This window comes from Telopea speciosissima, chromosome 2 (assembly GCF_018873765.1).
Source record: "Telopea speciosissima isolate NSW1024214 ecotype Mountain lineage chromosome 2, Tspe_v1, whole genome shotgun sequence".
NCBI lineage: Eukaryota > Viridiplantae > Streptophyta > Magnoliopsida > Proteales > Proteaceae > Telopea > Telopea speciosissima.
The window spans coordinates 50,302,765-50,329,615 of NC_057917.1; the positions used below are offsets into that span (position 1 = coordinate 50,302,765).

General features: G+C 40.6%; 1 protein-coding gene across 1 annotated transcript; it reads right to left on the reverse strand.

The window, feature by feature from the left end:
* Nucleotides 1-6,581: 6,581 nt before the first annotated feature.
* LOC122652918 (probable carboxylesterase 15) lies at nt 6,582-9,009 on the reverse strand. The gene is made up of 2 exons (XM_043846803.1): nt 8,336-9,009; nt 6,582-7,007 (listed from the first exon to the last, which is right to left on the reverse strand). The coding sequence occupies exons 1-2, from the start codon at nt 9,007-9,009 to the stop codon at nt 6,698-6,700; spliced, it is 984 nt and encodes a 327-aa protein (XP_043702738.1). The 3' UTR covers nt 6,582-6,697.
* Between the last annotated feature and the right edge of the window lie 17,842 nt (nt 9,010-26,851).

Genomic DNA, 26,851 nt, shown 5'->3' on the forward strand with positions numbered 1-26,851 from the left:
GGAATCCCTCTAAGATGATGGAGTATTTCTTTCTATTAATATGAAGCCCATAATAGTAGACAGGGACGGTTGATCTGCCTTGACAAATATCATAAGATCACCAGCACACATTAAATGGGACAAAAGAAAGGGCTTATAATGAAGCATCAACTAGATTTTATTTTCAAGAGCAAGATTCCTCAACATAATCGACAGAGGGTCAATAACCAAGGTGAACAAATAAGGCGAAAAAGAGTCACCTTGCCTGATTTACCTCCATGGAAGTACCTAGGTGGACTACCATTCACAAGCACAAAAAATATAGCAGATTCCAAGCACGTTGTAACCCATCACCCCATGTAAGACATGACATCATACAAATAAGACCATCGTATGGAGGGGTTAGACTGTTTCTTCTCAATCCCTCTCACAACATTACGGGAAATTAAGATATTATCTAGAATAGATCTATCCTTATGAAGGCCGATTGAGAATAATAAATCAAGCTTCCTACCACACTTTAAATGTTGTTAGCAATGATCTTAGAGATAATTTTATTAATTAAGTTGCATAAAGCAATAGGTCTACAGTTACTTAATTCAAAAGACTGAGAAGACTTGGGAATAAGGCAAATAAAAGTGGCATTTATAGACCTGGGCATCAAGGAGTTCGTGAAGAACCGTGTGATTGATTTAATAACTTCATCTCATATTAAATCCCAAGCCAATTTGAAGAAGAGGGCACTAAAACTATGTAGCCCGGCACCTTATTTGCTTTGAAGCCGAAGACAACTTCCCTGATCTCCTCAGTAAAAATATTTCCAACTAATTCCCTTTACTGGTCATGGGATAGGGAAGGAGGCAAGTTCAATGCAGGCTAGGTATTTAACTCATATGGAAAAATTAGTCTCGAAAAGGTTTTCTAAGTATTTACAATCTCCGTCTTATCCTCCCTAGGAGTATCAACAACTGTTCCATCACTTTTCTTAACTTCAAAAATGTGGTTCTAACTATCTTCCTTTCACCTATTTGTGGAAACAACTATTGTTGTTATCAAGATGAAGTAATTGAATACAAGATTCCTAGTTAAGGAAAGCTTCATCCACCCTCAATCTTTCGAACAAAATTGATTAATTCCTTCTCCCGATCTGCTAAGACAATGCTAGAAGGATCAAGGCCAAGATATCTTTGAATATTGAAAAATGATAACTCTACATGTTTTATTGCATCAAATACATCACAAAATTGAGTTTTGTTCCATGATTTTAGCAGACTTTTCACATTTTCAACTTTTGGGCAAGGCGAAACAAAGGATTAAACTCTCTACTCAATGGTTGATTAAAATATGCAAAGATATTGCTTCAATTTGTTTACATTTTTGGAACGGTGGAGGTAAAAGTCATCTAATTGCTTGGGACAAAATTTGTATCCCCAAGTCATGTGGGGGTATAGGACCGAGGAAGCAGAGATCCAGAATAAATCTCTCATTTGAAAATTAGGATGGAGACTTCTCAATAACCCTAATGATGTTTGGGCACAAGTTCTAAAATCAAAATACTTTTCAAACTCCTCTATTTTTCACCCTCAGGTTTTGAAAAAAGAGGATCATGGTCTTGGAATAGCATTGCCCAAATGCTACCAACTCTTAAAGGAATGGTTTTTAGACAAGTGGGAAATGGTCAACTCACTTTCTTTTGGTCTGATCCTTGGATCAAATCCATTCCAGGCCATAGTCTAACTTCTATAGCCCAGAATAACTTTAGGGATGAACTTGTTTGCAATTCCTTTACTAATTCTGGTCTTCTTTCCCCATCTTTGTCGAACATTTTGTCCACTGCTTTTGCTTCGGTTTGCTCTAATTTTACTTTTCTAAATAATGCAGACTCTTGGAAATGTTTAGTTTCCAGAACTGGAGGATTTACTACTAAATGTGTTGCTCTATATATTCTTAAGTCTTTCAGACCTTTACACACTAAAAATTCCTCTTAGTGATGGTTTCTTTGGAAACTTCCTAGTCATACTGAATTTAAACTCTTTTTTTGGCGAGTCTTAAATGCATGCAGGTGTTACATCCACACTCCGGCCAATCTAGTCTTAAACCCTTACTTGTAGATCAAACCCATGAGCGTTAGACTAAACATTTGAATCTATGCCTTGAGTGTTGAAGGTAAGATAATTCTCTACTTACTTGGATGATTGAACCTCTTATCACTTTATTTAAATCCTTTAAACTACATGATATAATTCCCCTTCATGCAAGCTCTCTAATATATTTTTATGTTTATTATTGTTATCCATTTATACCCATTAAGACCCCTCTTACATGTATAACTACCCTCGTGAAGACCCCACCCCATTTGGAGTCCTAACCTGTCCAAAATGCCCTCTGCGGAGGATGCTATAGGAGCCTCCGCAAGGGCTAAAAACAGCCTAGATCCGATTGGTGTTGCTTTCATCTTTTGGGCTCAAGCTTAGGGCTTCACCCTGAGTTGACTTAACTCATTTATGTCCTAATACACTTATCTACACCTTAAGTCCTATTTGGGATCCCAACTATTTAGAACCCATTTTGGACTTTAAAACACTCCCCAACCAAACACACCTTAGGACTCTTAGTTAAACCACCCCAAAACCCTATTCTTCTCCTCATTCTCTTATTTCTAACATCTATAAGAGGAGAGACTATGTGGGAGGCTGAGGAAGAAGGAAGAAAGAAGAAGAAGAAAGGAAGAAGGAAGAGAAGGAGGAGCCCGAACCTCTATTGGAGCCCCTCTAGAGTGCAAACCTCATCTCAACCTGTTGGAGATCCAAGCTTGGAGCTAGGAGCTCGTGGAGAAGAGGAATTGCAGCCCATTTCAAGCTTGGAAACTTATGCCCTTTGCTGTCCTAAGCTAACCTCCTTGTAAGTAAGCTAAACCCCATTAAACCTAGCCTAGACTCACTTGGATTTGGTTGGAATCCATCCAACCCTCAGCCAAACCGTGGGGCTTCTTAGCCTACTGTAAAGGAAACTTCTATTGAATGATAAATACATCAGTTAATGATCCTAGAATACCCATCCACAGCCCCATGGTGTAGATGCCATGAAACCCCCTTAAGAAACCCTAATTTCGGAACCCTTGGAGATGTAACTCATCCAATCTCCAACCAAATCTTAGGGCTTATTGTCTTATTGTAATTAGATCTCTTATTTGATGCTTTTAGTAGTAATTATTGGCCCTAAGCTACTATAGAACCATTCCATGGCTGAATCACCATGTGAGACCCATTGTAGGATCTCAAGATGGAAAGACCTTGATGCTAAAACTTGATCCAATGATGAACTCCAGCAATTCTGTTAACCCTAGCACCAAGCACAGGCCCAAACCATGTTATAAAATAGAATTTCTAGGCTGTACAGAGGTAGTCTGCGGGGGATGAATTCTGCCTCCGTAGGATCCTCCGTAAAGGCCAGAATGGACTAAAGTGTTATTGTTTCTAGTTTGACCTCTGGCCACTATTTTGACCATAACTCGGTCGATATATAAGAAAATGATGCGATTAAAATTGCATTGAAAATTAGACTTAAAGGGTTTCATTTCATATGAAGAAACAATTTACCCAATCTGAGTATAAGGCTCTCTAAATTGGACCCAAAGATGATTGTTGTGCATTGACAACAGTAGTGAAACTAAAGTTACTCCGGTGACCTCGACCACTTCTAGGATGTTTAAGCAGAGGTTGTGGGGGAATTTAATGAGAGTTGTTTATAACTATTAACATCATCTAAACATATTAAATTAGGCAAATACAACTGTCTGGACAGATCATACAGGTACACATGCAAATCAGATTTTAGTTAGAATCACCGATTCGAAGAACAAGGTAAGTGGATTACAATTGAACATATTTTATGGAGTGTTTTTGTGTGGATTGCGTAGGATGCTATTCATGCATGTATAATGTTAATTATTATATGCTTATGAATATGCAGGAACATGTGGTTATGAGTTTAAATAAAACAATGAATGAGGTAGTTAGGTGAAGGTGGAATACATGTATCATGTTGAATACTAAAGAATTAGGACATGCTATTGATTATGAAATATTGCGAATCATGTGATGTGGATTATGATGTTGTTGGTTATTATGAATTGGTGAATGAAATGAATATGCGAATAAGTGGTGAATATTATTGATGGGAGCCGTGCCGTGAGTGAGGCCGGACTTGGAATCGCCATGAGATGGGTGAATGGTAAGTGAGAATGTTATATTGTGAATGATATGTGAGAATGTGATTGGTGATATGTGTGGTGCCGTGGATTTGGATTGGGGTGTGACCGACCGACTGTGTTTTCGGTATCACACCAATCTACTTGTAGAGGGGGCGAGAGGATAGGTGGGCCGACCAGTATTTTGGCACGATGGACTCAACCTCTGGCCTATACGTATGCATGTAACTTTATACATTCAGATGCATATGGTTAGGATCACACTCCCTTGTGCTACACCCCTTAACAACAAGGGAGAAAGGTGTTGGGTAACCGATGGTAGCTTCCGACGGACTAGGGTGCCATTCTCAATAGACCACTGGTATTTGAGTGAGAGCTAGGATTATATTGGGGGCTTGCAGACAACCCAATGAGGGGGTCCAATCTCACAGGTTTCCAACCGCAACATGGTGTCATCGTCGGATAGTTATCTGTGTGGACTTTGGAGGCTGGGGATTCCATCTAATGGACATTGCGGTAGCATTTTATCCCAAAGATTTAGATATTCTATTTGTTAGGTGGATAATAATAAAATGAATTCATTATACATTCTTTGCATCCTGGTGGATTGTGCATACATGATTGTCTGCATTTGCTTGTATGGTTTAATCACTCACTAGGCTTAGTTGGAAGCTCATCCCTCGAGGGACCGCTCTTTTTAGATGTGGATGCAAGTGTAGCTGAACCAATTGAGGTTGATCAGAAAACCCAAGGTGGTGAGGTATTTGAGGCTGGGAAGTTTCGGGCGAGGAGGATCATGGAGAGGTATGTGTTGTGAGGAGTGTGCCTACGGGGCACAGTAGTGCGGGCATGGGCCTAGTGGACATGAATTTTACTTTATGTTTATTTGAGTATGTCATTTAGGAATAATGTAATTAAGGCTGGATTTAATCCTTATACTTATGTTTATATGCTTTATAATTGGGAGACAATGTTGCCATTGGAATAAAATGCCACTTACATATATGATAACATTTTAGCTTTGAAACCTATTAATTATTGTTAACATTTCTATATCACATATTTATCTTCCGCTGTAGCTCTGAATTATGATTTGATTTGTGGGATCAGTGGTCATGGTACTGCAAAGTGTAGGTCCTTAGGGTTAGTGTGAAATACCAGGGGTATTCCAGTCACACATCCCTAGGTGTAAGGAACGGGGTGTGACAATAGGACTTCCTATTAAGGAGACCATTTCAAAAGGGGCCCCAATTGATCCTCATTGTGTCTTTTGTGGTTCTAGTAGTGAATCAATGTGACATCTTTTCATTTCTTGTGATTGCACCAAGCACATTTCGGCATCAGGACCGTTAGGTTTGCGAATGGAACATATCACATATCCCAACTTTATTCAGATGTAGGAATCATTTCTACAATGATAATCTTAACAATAAAGCCATGGTCAAATGGTTTTTTTTTTAGTTTTCATCATAACTTGCTATTTTAATTGGCATCATAGGAACAAGGTCTTATATTTGGCAGGCAAACCTGATCCGATGTGGATCATTCATATTACCAACAAATGGCTCAGTGATTTTAGCATTAGTCCCCCTAACTTTAATTTTGATGTCCCTTCTTTATCATATTCCAATTCATTTCAAGAATTTGTTTGCTTAAATAATTTACCAGTATTTCATTACCCTATCCTTATATGCGTAGGAGCAATCGATTTCTATATAAACAGATCTAGATGAGTCTTTTCCATTTTGGTGTTAGGAGAATTTAAACCTTAGTTACAGGTTTTTTGGAAACTAACAATCTCATGGAATCAAAACTTTTTGGTATCAACCAGGGTTTGGATTTTGCTACAAGAGAAGGCTATCCCATCAAGGAGGTTTGGTGCAGCAACAAGACAACTGTGGAGATGATACAAACCAAACAACATCTGTTCGATAATGGCCTATCTTCTAATATTTTCTCAGTGCCAATATGTTTTCTAATACAGTTCTGTTCCATCCCATACGAAATTGGTCTATTATGAAACTCTTTACTAGCACGATAAATTATGTCTGTATGAATCAGGAGCCATTATTGCTCTCAAACAATATTATAGTTATTGCTCTCAAACAATATTGTACAAACTCTTCTTTCTTTTGTTTAATATATTTGTGTACGCATAAAAAAAAAACAACAACAACAACATCAAAGCCTTACAACATGGGCAAACAAAACAAGAACAGGAACAAAAGGCATTGGAACCCAAAAGAACCAATAATATAAGAAGTTCATTGGTAACATGGAGACTCCCCAAGATTGCATAATCCAAAGTAGCTTCAAGATTAATTTTCCCACCTTTTAACTAATATCTAAACAGAATGATAAACATTAGAAGACAAAGAAAATATGGTTTTACTAGATCCTCACTATTGGAACAAGAAAGGAAAATTTTTAAAGAGCATAGACGCTTTTTTTTGCAATAAATATGATGACACTAGTGAAACAGATGTGTGCGGCAAGTGCAACTCAGCTCTAGTTGCTGGAGTTTTCAGTAATGAATCTTTTGATGTCTTCCATCATCTTCTTTGATGCTTCAGAGTCGGGATTGTCTAAATGGAATACATGATCCACTCCCTCGAATTCATCATACTCTATTTTCTTTCCCCACTCTTTCAATCTTCTTTTGTAATCTTCAATCCTGGTCTTTAGTATATCATAGCTTCCTGATACAACCAGGATAGGATCAAGAGCCACAGTTTCAAGGCTTGGGCTAGCAGGTCCAAACGGGTTCGCCAGTGGGTGATCTCTTGTCTCTCCAACCGGTAATGATAGCTTCCAACATCTGTCCAATATCATCGATCTCATATTATATATATAGTGTTCAAAACAAAGGTTTTATCACATAATCACATTTTCTATGATATATATCATGGTGTTTTCTTTAAAATGTTTCACAGTTTTGGATACAATTTGATTTAAATACTATAGGGGAAGAGTTCTCCGTAAGGGATAGTGCCGGGGAGATCGCACGCAGAAACATCAACAAGACATGCATTTATGCCATTGAGGGGTCACTTTGCTCCCCCTCTATGTCTAGGTGCAGGTCCATACTCCTATCTTTGAAGTCTGACACCAGAAATGTGGGTTTTGACTATAGTTAGCAGAAACTGGAACGTCAAAAAAACATAGTCTTACGGTACGAGTTTTAAATGGTAAAGAATTGTAAACAGACGGTCAAACAAAATAGTAAAAAAAACAGAGCAGTAAAAAACGAAAAAACAGACCACATTGGTTTTAAACATTTATATTTCAAAAAAATGGAACAAAAAAAAAAAGTCACTATTCTCGTATAAATTGAGGAATTTTTATTTGCAATAAATGTTTCTAATTCGGTATCCATGCATAGACCTTGAGTTGAAGGTGATATGATGAAAAATGTAACCTTTCGAGTCATCTTTACGTCAGTAAAAGAATCAGGTCGATCAGAGTTCGGAAGAGAGACATATGGCCAGTTAAGTCCAAGGTCTTAAAAAATGCCAAAAAATTGGGAATGTATTTTAAACACGTTTAAATCCGTACTGCTTGTTGTTTGCCATTTATTTTTCCTGTAAACGTTTTTAAAACAGAGTATTAAATACGTTTTTATTAATAGTGGTTTTGACCCTAAGTAAATAGATCAATATGGTTCGATCATCCGACATGATAGTTTTCTTTTACCATGGGTGAGGGAAAAGTACTCAACTAAGATCATTATTATTCTGCTTTCTACCTTATAAAATCGATAATAGCCTTTTAATTATTTTCGATACACATCCCAAGATATACCCAAACCCATGGAAAAGGGAAATAGTCCAATATCCTCTCTTTCCTAAGCACAGTCCAGTTAAAATTTAGAACATAGAATAGTGATGTATGGGGATCAGGCTCCTCTCCAACAAGCATCCCACCTCGTGAGTGTCCAGTGAGACATCCAACGATAGGGATGTCTTGCTCCTGCCAAAATACATACTGAGGTGGGACCCCGCCATTGGATGCCTCAGACACTCACCAGACAGGTGCTCGCAGGTGAGGAGCCGAATCCGATGTACGACCCATCAGAGGCTAGAGCCACCTGATAAGTGTAAGAAGGGGAAGGTTGTGGTGATTCATGGTTGGAGCTTAAAAAAATACCTATCAGAAACATCCAGATTCCACGAATTCCCCTCCTGTCCTTCCAACTCTGACTTCACCCGTTCAATTCCGCCAAAGTAGGGACCCAAAAGCACATAACCTCGCACTCGAACAGGAGCAAAAGCGGGCGACCCGGCTCCGAGTCCAACCGCGAGATGATGAGCGATGTTGCCCCCAGACGAGTCTCCCACGATAAAAACTCGGTCGAAATCGGCAACATCAGTGAACCAAGTGTCGGTATTATCGGAAAGAGCCTGAACTTGGAGCCACTTAACCCCTGCAATTGCATCATCAATTGCCGCTGGAAGGCGATTCTCAGGTGCCAGACGATAATCAATTGAGACAACGATGGCTTGAAGCTCAGATGCAAGACTGATACAGTATTTTTGACGAGGGGGAAAAGTGCGAGAGCCGATGCAGAAACCACCTCCACGGATGTAGTAGCAGACTGGGAGCTTTGTGTTTGTGATAACAGAAGAGGGCTTGTACAGACGGAGTTGGAGACCATGAATTGGGTCGAAAGTAACGTCTTTCCAGATCACTGAGCCATCTTCTTGGACGCCCACGTTGAGGTTTTGCGGCTTAGTACGGGCTATAGAGCCGTCGCTGTAGATTTGGAGGGCTCCGAATATATCATCTACCACATAGGGGGTGGTGGAGGTGGTGTTTGACATCTCTCTGTCTCTCTCTGTCTCTGTCTGTGAGTGTGTGTGTGTGTGTGTGTGATGTGCTTGAATTTTAACGAGGAGAGAGTGAGAATATATAGTAAGGTGATGTAGGCTAAATGGGGTTGGTTTTTATATTTTCAGATTTAAGTAGATGGCAATATGATTCTTGTGGTAGGAATTTTTTTTTTGTGGTAGAAGTGGGAGGATTCTTTACAGCTTTGCTATTTACTATAAATAAATGGCCATATAGGGAAAAAGATCTCTACTTGGTTAGATAAACCCATCTGTCCTTATTGTTTAATTACCTTTTTAGGCAGTTTTCCTGTGGCTTTTATTTTTGGTGGTTGGTTTTAATTGGTCAATTAGGAGTGTTAAGATCATTAATTATAAGCTTAAGAGAATGATATGGTACATAAGATCCTAAATCTCCAATAACTCTAGCCATTATCCCTACTAGACATTCCCTTCATGAAGAAGGGCAGAAAATTAGTCTTCTTAAGCATGATATGGTGCATGGAAAGAAGCAAGCATTATTTATGGCGTGGAAAGAAACTTATATTGTCTGCAGTTCTAATGTAAATTAATCTATAAATGTTCACATTTATCATTTTAAATGCATTTATTTAATATATCTTATGTTTTTCATAAATAGAGTAGCGTGCGTGAACATTTACCCCCTCTAGATTTGCATCATAAAATGACCATGACATGTCTAAAAGAAAGCAAGGCCTTAACAGGTTACAAAATAACACCATTGTAGAAAGGAGGGACTGATTTTGCTGATCCTAAGGAATTGAAAACAAAACAGTAGAACCTGAGAGGAGAAAAATTCAAAACAGTAGACCTGCTAAGAGAAACGAACGGGATGATCCCACATTACATGGAAGCCTCAATTTCTAAATATTACATCTTTGCCACGGTTGATAAGGTAAATCGGTGATGGGCCTGAGGCCAGCTGGTCTACCCACATGGGGCAGGCTGGCTGAGCCAAAAACGAGAGAGAGAGAGAGAGGGAAGGTCACTTAACTGACCGATCCCTCCTCTGATTGGCTTATCCCAGGGTTTAGCCTATATATAGATACAAGGCATAAACCCTAGTGGTGCATTGATTGATTAGATCTCTCCCTCTTTCAAGTTCTGTGTTTTCCTAGGGTTTCCATCGTTGCCTAGGGTTTTGTGGTGTGGAGTTCTCTGTGGAGAAGCCTGTAGAGATTGCAATGTGCTCGTAACTGCAAGTCGCCTTCGATCGTCCCTTCCGTTGCGATTCCATTCGATTCAGGTAGTCCCTAAACCTATGTGTATATGCAATAGGATGCATGTTTCCCTAGCAGTGGCATCAGAGCCACTAGGGTTTGCAGTTCGCACATGGCAATCGTATCTCTTTCTTTCTTCTTCCTTTTTTCTTTTTTTTTTTTCTCCCCCTTCCTTTACTATTCTTCCCATTCGATGCATCACATGGAGGCCGCAGCCTTTGGCTCACAGCGAGGCAGCAGCACTCGGCTGCTACCGCGGCTGTGTGCGAGTGCGCACAGGAGAGAAAGACACGAAGGGAAGAAGGGGAGGGGCAAGCCGCCTGCGGCTACCGCGACAGCGTGCACGCAGCAGGCTGGGGCAGCAGCCATGCTCAGCACCGCCAAGCACGGCTACAGTATGTTTAAAAAAAAAAAAAAAAGAAGGGGTGCAAGCTGCTGCTGCGGCTGCAGCCATGCTCGGCAGCGCCAAGCATGACCTACCACAGTCCACGGTTTACAAAAAAGAAAACGGAGTAGCTGCTGCCTAAGTAGCAGCACGATAGAACTAGAAATCGAAAAGAGAAGAAGAAGAAAAAAAAAAAAACCTGTTTTTATACGGTTTGATTTATTTTTTTTGTATAAAACAGAATTGCATATATGGTTTGTTATATGGTTGTTTTTGGGTTATAACTATATGCATAATATGGGGGTTTTGCTTCTAACAAAATGCATATGATATGGTTTTAATTATATGCATGTGATCTGTTTTTGGTTATATGCATATGTTTTATTTTTGTTATACATGCATTGGGGTTTGTCCATGATATGTTATTCATGGGGTTTCTTTATTGAAGCATGTCTTGTATTTGTGATTTGTTCTTGTGGCCCCTAACAAATTTTGGGGATCTCCCCTGTAAGGTTTCTCATTTTTTGGGTATTTTATTTATGTCATGTGCACCCCCCATTAGTGAGAAATCATTTTGTGAGATCCATTGGAGAAAAATGGGAGATAGGGTGTTGTCCCAAATCGTCCCATATTTTTCTCATGTGTATTGGAAATTGCCCAAGGCCACTTTGTTAATAAAAAAAACATGTGATTCCCCCCATTGCGGTACAGACCTGTTTGACGCTGCCATTAGGGTATTGCTGTTAAACACCCCATCCCACGCACACCTTGTGTTTTATTATTTTTATATCTTCATGCGATGGATTTGGTACTTTGAATGATGTGTTTTATTTGGATAGATGTGCGTTAGAGTTAATACTTAGAAGTGATACAAAGTGCAGTGCTCGCCAGTAGTTTGTAATAGGGATCTTGTATGTAAGGTGCCAGTTGTATTTTTAATATTTTTGAGAAGCCATATAATGGGAGCTACTGCACTACGTATCACAACCCCGTACCGACTTGGCATATCACTTCAAATACTAAATTTGGGTCTCTTATGTGAGTCCCTTGCGCACCCGTGTGTATGGCGCATTAAACTGTGGTTAGGAAGAGATTCTTGTTTTTTCTCCTACATTTGTTAAAATCAGTTAAAGTTATACGTCCCCAAACCCACACATTGTGAGATTTGGTTGCCAGTTTAGCGAAGTTTTTGGTCTCATCGTGTGGGGAAGGGTACCATTAATTTTAATTAGGGTTTCTTGAACAAATTTGTGGATTTATGGATGTATAGTAAATGTCCTCCCTTGCACGTTATAGTGATGGCATCAAAGTGTTGTTGCTGACCTTAACCAAGGGAACAAGTTGGATGGCATTAACTATGACGTGTGGCACCGAAAGGCCAAGTTCTTGCTTAATGAGCAAGATTACCTACACCTCCTGACCACTGAGTTGGCCCCACCCAAAGTGGGTACTACCGCCCGTCACCGTCAAGAAAAAGAGGCTTACGACAATTGGTTTAAGAGAGATCATAGTGTGTGTTTTCTTATGTTAAGCACGATGCACGATGATCTTATCGACCAGTATGAGAAGTGCGAGACTACCAAGTCCATGTGGGACCAGGTAAGGCTCGACTGTGACGGTAAATCCATGACTAGACTTAGGTCCATGACCTTGAAAATTGAGATGTAGCATAAGGACCCCAAGCACACTATGGTTGAACACCTCAGGGTTGTGAAAGACATGATCCAAAAATTGGATGATGCTAGGGTACACCTTACCGATGAGTAGCAAGTAGCAGTCGTCATCAGGACGTTGCCTAATTTTTGGGGGCAGATGAAGATAGTTCTGACACATTACGACACTGTCAAGATATTTAATGACATTGCCGCTCATGTGGAACTAGAGGCGGAGCGCCTAGAGGCCACCCAATCACATGCCCTTATCGCCCAAGCGGGGCAGCTCAAGAATGAATCTAAGCGCAAGAGATAAAGAAACACTGGGAATCAGGATCAAGCTCAAAAAGCTGTGCCAATTGGGTGTAAAACCACCAAGCGCAGACGCGGTAAGCAAGGTGGAAAGAAAAATATCACCAAGGTCAAATGCTATAACTTCCAAAAGATGGGGCACTTCGCTCGTGACTGCACTGAAGCGAAGTAGGTACCATTTCTGCCTCTCTCTCCTTGTACTTTTGTATGTACACAAGTTTTGGTTGTCCAAACTCAATCTGATGAGATTGAGGAGGGTTGGTAGATTATAGAAAGATTCTAGATGGCGCCCAAAGTACCTATATGGGGAATGACACTAGTGAAGTAGTTCGAGGAGTTGGTACCTACCAGCTCACCTTGCACACTGGGGGCATCTTGCTACTTCATGATGTGCTATATGCACCAGAAAACCAACATAATCTACTTTCAGTTACTGCATCATTGACTTTAGGATATTCATTTATTTTTTATGGTGACTATTTTGAAATACGATTGGATGGTAGTAGTTTTGGACATTGTAGGCTTGAGAATCATTTTATTAAGCTAAATTTGATAATTCCTATTGTTTCCTCTTCATCTTTTGTAGTTGATTCTAACACTAGTCCTGATATAATTACTTGGCATGCTAGACTAGGACACATAGGTCGAGATAGGATGGGGCGGTTAGCTCGAGAAGGTCTTCTTAGCTCACTCACTAAAGTCAACCTACCGACATGTGAGGCCTATTTAGCTGGTAAGGCCCACTGGAAGCCTTTCGAAAAGGCTAAACGGGCAACCCAGACCCTAGAGCTTGTCCATTCGGACATCTGCGGACCAATGAACGTGAAGGCACGTCATGGTGCTTCCTATTTTCTCACCTTTATCGATGATTATTCACGATATAGTTATGTGTATCTGATTGCTCACTGCTACGAAGCACTAGGTTGCTTCAAACCTTTGTAGCAGAGGTTGAGAATCAACAAGGCAAGAGGCTAAAAACTCTGCACATTGACCGAGGACACAAATATTTGTACGATCAATTTAAAGAGATGTGTGAGGAAAAAAGAATCACTAGGAAGCTGACCATTCCTCATGCTCCACAACAAAATGGTGTAGTAGAGCAGAGGAGTAGGACGCTTTTAGATATGGTTAGATTGATGATGGCGTAGGCCAACCTCCCAATATCCTTCTGGGGGGATGATATGTTAACCGCTGCCTACGTTCTTAACCGCGTGCCATCACAGTCAGTTTCCTCCACTCCCTATGAATTGTGGAAAGGCACAAAGCCCACTTTGGGGCATATGCGACCATGGGGATGTGCAAGATATGTTCATAGTACCTCCCATAAGTTTGGGAAAGTTGGCCCTAGAGATAAAAAAGAGTATCTTTATAAGATATTCTGATACCTCGAAAGGCTATGTAGTGTACGGTGAACATCAAGATGGAGGAATGACAGAGAGTGACTCTCACGATGTGGATTTTTTAGAGACCAATTTCCATAGCATTAATGACGCTAGCAGAGACCTTGATTTTTTTTTTGAGATAGAGACTGATGAAAGTGGCTCACTTACTCTTAATGAGGGTGAGGAATTAAACACTCATCAAGAGATCGCCAGAGAGGGTGAGAGTGATCATCAGCCCAGTGGGAGTGCGCTACCTAATGAAAGTGCACAACCCGAGGGTTAAGAATCCTCTGCGAGTAAAAGCACATGTGGACACGTTCTCCAATGTCATTTTGAGATTGAAGGGGCTACTACCCTCGTTTGTGCCCCGAGGGATGAGGATGAGCTAGCCTCAGTGAGTGAGGTGCTCTCTTCTCCAGCTAAGGAAATGTGGCAAGCTGTTATGGAAGATGAGTTGAGTTCTATGAGCAAGAACTAAGTCTGGGAGTTAGTTGATCTTCCACCTGGGCGCAAGGCCATTGAACAAGTGGGTCCTAAAGGTTAAGCAAAGGGTAGATGGATCAATTGATAAGTATAAGGCACATCTTGTGGCGAAGGGATATACCCAAAAAGAGGGTATAGACTATGATGAGACATTCTCCCCTATGATGAGAATGGCCTCAATACGCCTCATTCTAGCCATTGTCGCAAATTTGCATTTGAAACTCTACCAAGTGGATGTTAAAATTGCTTTTCTCAATGGAGAACTGGACGAGGAGATCTTTATGGCTCAACCTGTGGGCTTTGAGAAGAAGGGACATGAGCGCAAAGTATGTCGTCTCAAACGTTCCATCTATGGCCTTAAGCAATTGTCCAGGCAGTGGTACATTAAATTTTACCATGCCATTACCACTGCTGGTTTTGACATGATTGAAGAGGACCACTATATGTATGTTAAATGGTCCAAGACGGGGTTTCTTATCCTATCATTGTATGTTGATGACATCTTGTTGGTTGGGAGTGACATTGAGATGATTATCGCCACTAAAGTAGTTGTCCTCCACTTTTGAGATGAAGGACATAGGTGGGGCCAACTTTGTGTTGGGCATGAAGATTGTGAGGGATCGCACTAGGGACTTCTTAGTTTGTCTCAAAAGACTTACATAAAAAAAGTCCTGGAGCTGTTCCATATGAGCAACTCGAAATCCATTAACACTCCAATGGACAAGGCATGCACTTTGAGCCTAGACCAATGCCCTAAGAGTGATAAAGAGAGAAACTAAATATCCAAAATACCCTATGTAGTGGCAGTAGGCAGTCTGGTGTATGCAATGATGTACACATGTCCAGATATTTGCTTTGCTGTTGGCATGGTGAGCTGTTACCAGAGTAACCCAGGACCAGCTCATTGGCAGGCAATAAAGAGGATACTTCAATACCTATGTGGCACTGCAAACCTCTTGCTCACCTTCAGTAGTTCAGACTTGAGATTGAGAGGCTACAGTAATGCTGATTGGGCTAGTGATAGAGATGAGTGCAAGTCCACTTCAGGTTATGCATTTGTCCTGGGAGGCGGGGCTGTCACTTGGAGTAGCAAGAAATAGACCTGCATCACCCTATCCACGATGGAGTCGAAGTACATCGCATGTTCGGCAGCAGTACTGGAGGCTGTTTGGCTCAGGAGATTCTTGAAGAGACTTAGCACTTCTGCTCACTCAGACGACGCTGTGCTTATACACTGTGACAACATGGCAGTGCTTGCATTTACGAAGGCCCCAAGTTCCATGGTAGAGCTAAGCACATTGACATACGGTATCACTACATTCGAGACATGGTAGCGCGAGGTGAAGTGGTTCTGCAGCATATCTCCACTGGCAATATGTTGGCTGATCCGTTGACTAAGCCCATTGCTAGAGATGTTTTCCTAGTTCACGTTAGGAACTTGAGACTCAGGCGGATCCGATATGTATTTGCTTAAGGAACACTTTGTTTGTGATGGACATTTATCTGTATTTCTCTTACATTTATTGATGAGCATATATTTGTTTGAGTAATCTTATGTGTATACATTCATTGTTTGTAAAGATGTCACCAGGCTTAGAATTGACCCACTCATATGGGTGATTCGCCTCGGCACTGGGGTGTAGCAAGCGAGATGAGCCCATGAGCATGTGTGCTCTATGGCTCCTTAGTTAGAGCAAAGATGAGACCTTTATCTGGTCCAACTTAGAAGATACCACACTTCTAGGCAGAAAACATGAGGGTGACTATGCTAAAGACTCAGGTTAGGCGCTTAGAGTAGCGACTAGACTAAAATCTGTATGGCATTTATTTATTGCGAGTGACATACCCACCCTAGTGGGAGTTACGCCATAGCATGCACGTCATACTGCATGTGCTCATGACGACCGATAATGAGAGTGACCAAATGGATCCCTGCTTCGTCACTGTGTGAGCCACGTGGATTATATTAATCCCACAGTACCCTTATTACCTGAGACAATGTCATGAAAAAGACACCCAATGACGCTACTTTAACGTTCTCCGTAGGACCATGGATGATGCGGTCCAGTGGGAAGCGATTGGGAAAGTTGTTGGGGATATTTGGACTGACATAAAGGGCTCAGGGAAAACCATTGGATGTAACAACTTTGTTATGTGACTCATTGCTTGGGCGACGTGTCATATTTGTGATTGACGCAGTCATAAGTACATTACATACCAAGGATTAACACTGCTCATAATGAGGGGTCGAGAGTGTTAGATCAGGTGTAAGTGGATCGTTTAGGGTATTTCGAGACTTTTGAGAGTGATGTAATATGTTGGCTAGATGGAAGTTTGATATAGTACTACCTTGTATCATCTCGACAGGTCGCATGCCCCATTACCTGTATGGAGGATAATGCGAAATGAGAGAAACATGAATGCATAATATATGTGCCTTGTGTGGGCGAGTGGGAGATGTAAATCGGTGATGGGCCTGAGGCCCAACTGGTCCGCCCACATGGGGCAGGTCGGCTAAGCCAAAAACGAGAGAGAGAGAGAGGGACAGCCACTTAAGTGACTGATCCCTCCTCTGATTGGCTTATCCCAGGGTTTAGCCTATATATAGATACAAGGCATAAATCCTAGTGGTGCATTGATTGATTAGATCTCTCCCTATTTCAAGTTCTATGTTTTTCTAGGGTTTCCATCATTGCCTAGGGTTTTGTGGTGTGGAGTTCTCTGTGGAGTAGCCTGTAGAGATCGCATCGTGCTCGTAACTGCAAGCCGCCTTCAATCGTACTTTCCACTGCGATTCCATTCAGTTCAGGTAATCCCTAAACCTATGTGTATATGCAATAAGATGCATGTTTCCCTAGTAGATAATATCATTCTGGATATCCTTGATGATGAAAGGTTGAGTCAGAATTTTGTTCCAAAATCTTTTGAAGTTCCTCTCAAACAATATATAAGAAATGGTAGAACAAAAGGCTAGCTTTGCTATATCACCAATGTTATCGATCCTTTCCAAATTCCTTTGCTATCCACACTACCTCAGAAATGACATAGGAAGACGGCATTCTATTTGACTAGTAAGATCCCAAAAAGTAACTGCAAACTTGCCCAATAAAAGTGCAATGGAAAAAAAAAATATGATCTTTGTTCTCAATACCTACCCAACAAAAGCAATAGATCAAAGGAGGCACCGCAATCAATCTCTTCAAGAGTTGATCAGCAGTGGGAAGAGCATCATGCAAGTATTGCCAAGCGATGAAGGACTGCTGAGGGATGTCTGATCTAAACTAGACCGCATTGGCCCACTCAACTTTCACACCCTATTGACGGAGAACATTCCAAGCCGACTTAGAAGAGAAGGATCCCGAATAACATGTAGTCCAAAGGACTCTATCCGCTTCACCAGGATTCAACCATGGATGGAAGGAAGTTTATACCACACCTCCTTCTGGTCAATAGATACTGTTGGACCATCCCAGTCACCATTTAAGAGAAAAGACTGGACAATGGCATGTCTATTTGACCCTACGTCATAGCAGATACAATCAACATACCTAGAGATGAGAATACCATCTGGATGCCAAGGGTCTAGCCATAGTCTAGTAGAGGCCCCATTACCCATTCTGTATATAACAAAAGGCTCTGCTCTGGCTCTAGCTTTCAGAATATTGCGCAAAAAAAATACCCACGACCAATTTTTTAGCACCTTCGCAATCTACAGAGAATCACCCTTCAAATATCTATATAAAATCCATTTGACCCAGAGGCTTTCTTTTATAGAAGCAATCCACCAAATCTATTTTAGAATGCTAGCTAAATTCATATATTTAATCTGTTTGATGCTTGGACCCCCTTCCTCTTTAGGTTTACCAACCATTTCCCAAGCAATAAGGTGGACTTTGCATTACAATTTAGGCCCTGACCATAGGAATCTTGGAAACATGTATTCTAACTTTTTAATAACAGTACTGGGGAGGCCAAATACGCCTAACCAATAGATGTGCCTTGGAGGATAGTATTGGTCAGTTGCAGACACCCAACATAAGTGAGGAAGCGACTCTTCCACCGTTTCTTCTTTCTTCTAATAAGCTCAAAAATAGGATTACAATCCACTAGTCTTAATTTACCAAATATATGAGGAACTCCCAAGTACCAAATAAGAAGGTGGGCTTTTGCAAAACTTGTTAGGTGCAAGAGGTGATGGCGACAATCCTAGGAAATCCCTCTAAGAAGATGGAGTATTTCTCTCTATTAATATGAGGCCCATAATAATAGACAGGGACGGTTGATCTGCCTTGACAAATATAATAAGATCGTCAGTGAACATCAAATGGGACAAAAGAAAGGGCTTGCAATGAGACATCAATTAGATTTTATTTTCAAGAGCAAGATTCCTCAATATAACTGACAGAGGGTCAATAACCAGGGTTGGGAAATTAGGTGATAAAGAGTCTTGCCTGATTCCTTTACCTCCATGGAAGTACCTAGGTGGACTACCATTCATAAGCACAAAAATATAGCGATTCCTTTATGATCATTCACAATATGGGCGGAGGATCCAGATCTCTCTTTTATGTCCTGATCTAGGAGTGTTTCTTGGATTTCCTCCATCTTCTTGTTTTGCCCAGTCCCAGGCCAAATGTGGTGCTAATTTTTCTCAGGAAAAACCTTCCTATGCTGCCATGGTTGGACGATCCAGACTTCCAGTCTTTCATAAGCTTCCTGTGGTGGTGAAAGGAGGTCTGACGAGAATTAAAATCCCACAGGCGGCATATAGGTCTCAACTTGAAAAACACCAATTTGTGCTTCAGGGTAAACTCAACTTCAATTTCGTCACCATGGAACGTGTTCGTAGAATTATTTTTAATTCCTGGGGGATAGAGTTGTCCTCCATTCTCTGGGGAAAGGTTTTATTCTTTTTTGTTTCTCTAACGAAGAGGATATGATGTCTATCTAGAGAAGAGGGCCTATCCAGGAGGATGGACAGCTCCTACGTTTTTAGAGATGGAGGCAGGATTTTAATGTTGATGATCAAGAGATAACCCATCGCCTTACCTGGATTAGGTTCCACAATCTCCCTCAAGAGTACTGGCATGAAGAGATCCTCTTGTCTATGGTGAATGCTATGGGTATGTTGTGGGTAGACTAATATCTATTGACAGGAAAATGCAAGCCTCTCACTTTGGCCACTTTGCCAGGGTTTGCATGGATATCGACGATTCCGAATCGAAGGTGACTAAGTTATTTGTTGAAAGGGAACAAGAAGGGTTGATGGTTCTCTATGTATTCAAGCAACAAGTTGTTTATGAAGATCCTTCTATCCGTTGCTCGCTTGTCTTCGGTTTGGTCATAAAATGCCGCTTGTCCTAATTTCTCAAAGGAGGAGCTTGTGCCTAAGTTGGGTACGTATGCTGATGATGTGCAGCCGCCAGTAAGGCAGCTTTGACAGGAATGGCTTCCTCATAGACGTCCTCCGGCAGAGGTGATTGCTACTAATATGGTTACTTTTTCAAATAAGGAAGGCAAATCGGGAGAGATGGTTCCGATATTTTTGAATTGGAAAAGGAAACTGCCGAGAATAGGGGAGTTTTGGCTGAATGCTTAATTGGTAACCTACTTCCTGCGATTGAGGGGGTCCCTCTTTCTCGACCTTCGATTCAAGTCTCTAAGTTGGTTGGTTTTTATCTCCTAAGGATCCAATTGGATCTCAAAATTCTGTGGGTCCCAGTAGTTTGACCTATGAGGCTGATGCGGCATCGGTGCAAGTTATCACGACTTTGGAGCCGATCTTGCCGGTTTCTATCCACTCTTTGCAAGGATCCTTGGCAGTTGTTCTTCCTATCCCACCTTTAAGGGAGACGATCTCCCCCCCCCCAGTTTCGGTCTCGTGTAGAGATTCTGGCCGCACTGCCATTGTTCTACATGACAATAACTCTCAAGAAGAGGAGGGAGAGTGTAGTTCTAATCCTTTTGTATAAGTACAACGATCAAAAGGTCATTTGGAGTAGAATGTGAGAAAACAAAAAAGAAGAAATTCTAAAATGGCGATTATTGAGGGGCACTTGAAAAATCAAGCCAAGAATGCGGCTGGTAGCCGAACTACCAGAAATTTTAGAAAACACTAGTTTTGTAATGAAGTGTGTTTTTTGGAATATTCGTGGTATCTCTAATAGTAGGGCTCGTGATCATCTTCTCTCTATGATTCGCGACTAGGATCCTCTTTTTTTATGTATTGTTGAACCTAAGGTGATGCCAAGCAAGTGCCCTTTGCAACTTTTTTCCTCTCTGGGTTTTGGCACGCAATTTATACATAATGATAGGCAGGACGGAGTTCCTAATCTATGGTTTTTTTGGAAGAACTTTATCAACCATACCCATAATTTTAATTTCTTTTGATCAGCATATCTCACTAGCGGTGACTGTTAATGGAGTGCGCATGTTTATTTTTGTTGTTCATGCTCACTGTTTGAAGGTGAATAATCGTCAATTGTGGTGCGATTTAGCATCAATTACAGGTTCTCCTTACCCTTGGCTTGTTTTTGGTGATTTTAATTCCTACCTCTTCTCCCATGAAAAGATTGGTCCAGGTAGATTTAATGTGGGAGCTTCCCAGGAATTCATGGCTACGATGGACTCCTGTTCTTTATTTGTCATCCCGTCTTTCGGTTTTCATTTTACCTGGTCTAGCAAGGGGGTAATGTAAGGGCGGTGCTTGATCGCAGTTTATGCAATGCCTCTTGGCTTGACATGTTTCAAGGTTGTGCGCAGAAGGTTCTACCACGGTCCTACTCTGATCACTCCCCCATTGTTATCTCCTATGATGATACTTTCAAGCCTGAGAACACTCCTTTCAGAATGCAATGGTTTTAGTCTGAACACCCTGACTTTAAAGCTTTTGTCCGCTCGTCCTGGGAAGCCCCGTTATTTGGTGTTCCTATTTTTGTTGTAGCTGCAAAACTCAAACGGCTTAAGGGCCCTCTCCGTAATTGGGCTAGGGGTGTTTTCCCTCACATAGACAGGGATGTTTCCAATAATAAAATTCTTCTTGAAAATATTCAAAAAAAAAATGGAGATTGTAGGTTTCTCGGCTGAGTTGTTTGATCAAGAGGTCGGTGCAAAAAGGGATTTAGATAAATCTCTCTCTCTCTCTTCAAGAAAAAACTTTATGTGAAAAATCCAGGGAAAAGAGGGTAAAGTGTGGTGATAGATGTACCAAGTTTTTTCACCTTTCAGTGCGGCTTAGAAGGGCTAAAAACTATATTCATGAAATCAAGTCCGATGATGGTGCTACTCATTCTGATATGATTTCTATTGGTGAGCAATTAGTCTCTCATTATAAAAACTTTTACAAGAGAGGAGTGACAACTTGCAATGACAATCTTTTAGCCTACATTCCATCCTTGGTTATAGAAGCTGATAATGTGATCCTGACAGCCATTCCCATAGACGTTGAGATCAAAGCCGCCATTTTTTATCTGGACCCGAATAGCGCCCCTGGCCCTGACGCTTTTCCAGGTACTTTTTACCAAGTCTGCTGGGATATTGTGAGTCATGATGTATGCAATGCTATTAAAAAAAATTTCATCAAGGGAATAATGCTAAGGGGATTAATAGCAATTTCATCACCTTAATCCCTAAGGTGATGAATGCTGTTAAGGTTGGGCATTTTCGACCAATTTGTCATGGGAATTTTTTCTATAAAATTATTCCAAAGATTCTTGCTTCTCGGCTTTCAACCCTACTTTCCAAGCTAATTTTAGAGGAACAAGGTGCTTTCCAGAAAGGAAAAATTTTCTCCTCCAACATTGATGTAGCCTTGGAGCTAACGAATATGATGTTCTCTAAATGTCATGGAGGTTGCATGGGTTTGAAATTGGATGTCCAAAAGGCCTATGACACATTAGTTTTCTTTTTGACGTGTTGGCGCGTTTTGGGTTTCATAAAAAATGGATTTCCTGGATCCATTAATCTATGATATCTACCCGGCTATCGATTCTTGTTAATGGAGGCCCGGTTGGTTTCTTTGAGGTGGAGCATGGTCTCAAACAAGGTGATCCTCTTGCCCCGATGTTATTTATTTTAGCTGAAGAAGTGTTATGCCGTGGTTTGCAGGATCTTCGGAGCAAGGGCATATTTAAGGTATCCCCGGCCCTAGGAAGGTTTTCAGTCCCTCTCATCTACTATATGCTAATGATCTTCTTACTTTTATGAATGCGGAGATTCGGTGTGTAAGGCAGCTCAAAAGTTTTGGTGATGCCTATCAAGGCTGTTCAGGTCAATTCTTCAATCTTGTGAAAAGCAAGGCATTCCTTGGATCTATTCCCTCTGAGAGAAAGTCTCGTATCATTGATATTCTTGGGATTTAGGAGTGCTCCTTTCCCACTCTCTATTTGGGAGTGGAGTTATTCAAGGAGCGCGTTAAAAAGAACCTTATCCTTCCTCTCATGGATAAGTTTAAAGCCAATTTTGCAGGGTGTAAGGATCGTTTACTCTCGATGGCCGGCAGAGTTGAATTGGTCAAGTCGGCTATGTGTAGCATTCCAGTCCATAATTTTTCCGTTTATCTTTGACCTGCTGAATCAATTAAAATTATGGATCGTTGGCTTCACAATTTCATCTAGATTGGTGAGACTACCACCACCAAAGCAATCACAGTTAAATATTGGAGCAATATATGTAAGCCGTGTAATGAAGGTGGTCTTGGAGTTCGAAGGTTATGTGATAATTAATCTAGCTTTATTAGCTAAATTTTGCTGGTTTGTTAAGACTGATCCTTTGATTTTTGCTAGTTTCCTTCGTGGAAGGTTTGTTACTTTTGATGGCTCTCTCAAGACGAATTCGAAATCCTCATCCATCCTCCCAGGGCTAGTCAAAGTCTGGGATTTTGTCTACTTGTCTGAAAGTTGAGTGATAGGTGATGGAGTTTCAATTAGTTTCTGGTATGACCGCTGGATTGGAAACAAATGTGTTAGTGATTTTTTATCACATGATATTGAGATGCCTAAGGGTCTTTCGGCTTCGGTGGCTGACTTCATTGAGGACTGTAGTTGGAAATTTCCTAAAAATCTATCTTTTGAGCTTAAACAAGTCACTGACCAGATAGTTAAGATTCCTCTTCCCACTACTTTGTGCCAAGACACCAGAATTTGGTCTTTATCAGAATCTGAAAAGTTAACGGTTTCATCAGCTCGGGATGCCTTATGGGTCTCACATCAGGCCTGCGTGGAGTTTGGTGTGGATGAAGGGCCTTCAACCCCAAACAATTCTTTTTGGATGGCGTTTGGTGCACGGATGTTTGCCTATACAGCATAAAGTCCATAGCCATGGCATGCCTCTGGTTTCTCGATGTGAGTTATGTAATAATAAGGAAGAGACCCTCATACATCTCTTTCTGGATTGTGAATTCTCCTCTTTTGTGTGGTCAAAATTGATGGATTTTTTCAATCATAGATGGTGCGGTTTTCCTTCCATTGAAGAACTTTTCTCGTGGTGGAAGAGAAGGGTAGCATTTATCTAAAGTTTGGCTTTCGCTTGTGATTATTATTCCTGCGAATATATGGGCTGAAAGAAATCGAAGACGGTTTGACAATATCAAACATTCTCCAGAGCAGAAAACAATGGAATTATTACTACTGTTCAAGATTTTACCTCTTTGGTTCTAGTTCACATTTCTAATATCTAGATGCTTTAAAAAATTCAAAGCACTATAGATGCATTAAAAAATTCAAAGCAACCCTCACTTTCCATACCGAAATGTTAGCCCCTTTGATCTACTAACTCAGATTTCTTCCAAATCCTTCTCCTATCTCTCCTAAATCAAAACATTGTCGGTGGAAAAAGCAAGAAGAAATAAGTAAGCTAAAATACAAGCACACCTGAACTAGATTCGATAGCTTCGAATTCAACCTGTAATCACCCAAATATCTGAATTCTGAACATAGACAAATCCTTCTCCTATCTCCCTAAATCAAAACATTGCTGGTGGAAAAAGCAAGAAGAAATAAATAAGCTAAAACACAAGCACACCTGAACTAGATTCTATGGCTTCGAATTCAACTCGTAATCACCCAAATATCTGAACTCTAAACATAGACAAAGATCAGAGATTATTAGAGTAAAATCGAAATAAAACCTAAGAAATTCAGATGAAAACATGAAGGAAACAAAACTTCAAGAAATAAAATTCGAACGTATAGACACTTCACCTCCCTTAAATTCTACATCAGCTTTTTTTTAATCTCTTACATGCAAATCAGCCCTAATCGACTATTTCGTATGCAAAGAGACAATGAAAAGAACCTGCAATCAAACAAAATATTAGAAAAGGGGAATAATAATTCTAGGGCTTCAATAGATTCTCTAATGGAAAATAATTGCAGATGGCTGATGATATCAAGAGAGAAGATAGAAGATGAAGAAGGTAGTCAGAAGAAGATGAACCCTAAGAAGAAGATAGAAGACGATAACGATAGCCCTTGATTCGCAGGTCTGAAGAAGCGGTGAAATCAGGTGCCTCCTTCTCTAACCTTGTCTTCCCTAGATTTATCAATGATCAACTAACTCATGATGCCTTGGGGTTGCCAAGATATAGATTTCGGTAGCCCTTGGTTTTGTTCTGTTGGGTGGTGTTTAGTTTGTGGTTTTTCGGTTGTGCTTTGTTTCTTTTGGTTGTTCTCTTTTGATTAATTCAAGGATCTTTTAGCAAAAAAAAAAGGTCTGAAGAAGAGAAGAAGAAGATGATGTGGGATGACGAAGAAGAAAATGGAAGATGAGGTTCCTACCTGAAACCCAATCTCGAGCAACCAGTCTTCTCACGGGCTCTCCTCGAAAAATCATGGGTTCTCCTTGATTTTTCACCTTCAAGTTGTTCTCGTTCGAGACGGTCTGTAAAGAACATTCTTTGAGTGATGATTCCCTCTGGTCCTTTCTAAAAGGCCAGAAAAACGAACCGTCAAGCCAAACGTAAATTCATGTTTTTTTGTTCTCAAAGAACAGAAAAACGGTCTGAACATTGTTCAGACATTTACCAAACGTAGCCTAAATCTCTCCAAGAAGTTGGGATATGATTTGTTCTGACAGTGCTTCAGCACAAAAATCATTGAACTAGTTTGGCATCCACCACCTCCAGGATGGTTCAAGCTCAATATTGATGGTAGTTCTTTGGGAAACCCAGGATACTCGGGTTCAGGTGGAATTTTCAGAGATAGCAAGGGATGGCAATCAGCTGCTTTACTTCCAATAATGGTGTGGGTACAAATTACAAGGTAGAGTTTGCTGCTTTCTTTTTGGGTTTTAAAAATGGGATTCATATTGGGGTGGAGAACCTTTGGATTGAAAGTGATTCATCGGCTGTGTTATATGCTATCATCTAAAAGAAAATTCCTTGGTACTTTCAACAAGAGTGGTGTGCAATTTACCATCTTATGAACAGTATCAACTGGCACATTACCCATTGTTTCAGGGAAACCAATGCGGTTGCGGATCGCCTTACTAACCATGCAGCCAAGTCTCGATCATCCCAATACTGGACATCAGCGCCACCTTTTATTGGAAATGGTTTGGATTGAGATGCTTCCAGAAGATCTTTCTTCAGATAATGTTGAGTGTATCAGTGAGTTCCTTTCCTACTGATGGCTTTGCCGAAGGTGGGAGGAATTTTTCTGTTCTCTTTCTTCTTTGTTTATTGGTGATAGGGATTTTATTTCTTTCCACTGATGGTTTCTTTTGTCGAAGGTGGTTAGATTAAACCTCCACTTTCTTGGTTCTCTCTCCCTTTTCTAAGGGCTCTTGTACATCTTTCTCATATCCTATTTTAATACAATTTGCTGGCCCTTTAGCAAAAAATAGTAACCCATCCAATATATCGGGTTGGGGGGATCCCATGTAAGACATGACATCGTATAAATAAGGCCATGGTACGGAGTCCTATGCTTAATGAATATCAATCTTCAAAACCGCAGAGGGGTTAGATTGTTTATTCTCAATCCCTCTCACAACATTGCTGAAAATTAGGATATTATCTAGAATAGATCTACCCTTATGAAGGCCGATTGAAAATAAAAAAACAAATCTTCCTACCACACTTTGAATGTGTTTAGCAACGATCTTGATATGAATTTATTAATTAATTAATTAAGTTGCATAAAGCAATAGGTCTACAGTTACTTAATTCCAAAGACTAAGAAGACTTGGGAATAAGACAAATAAAAGTGGCATTTATAGACCTGGGCATCAAGGAGTTCGTGAAGAACCATCTGATTGTTTCAATAGCTTGATCTCATATTAAATCCCATGCTGATTTGAAGAAGAGGGCACTGAACCCATCTAGCCCGGCGCCTTATTTGCTTTGAAGCCGAAGACAACTTCCCTGATCTCCTCGGTAGATAT

Coding starts and splice junctions, on each gene's coding strand:
- LOC122652918 (XM_043846803.1), bottom strand. CDS start 9,009: ATGTCAAACACCACCTCCACCACCCCCTATGTGGTAGATGATATATTC. Junction 7,008..8,335: donor AATCTGGATGTTTCTGATAG/GTATTTTTTTAA, acceptor GATATTGGACAG/ATGTTGGAAGCTATCATTAC.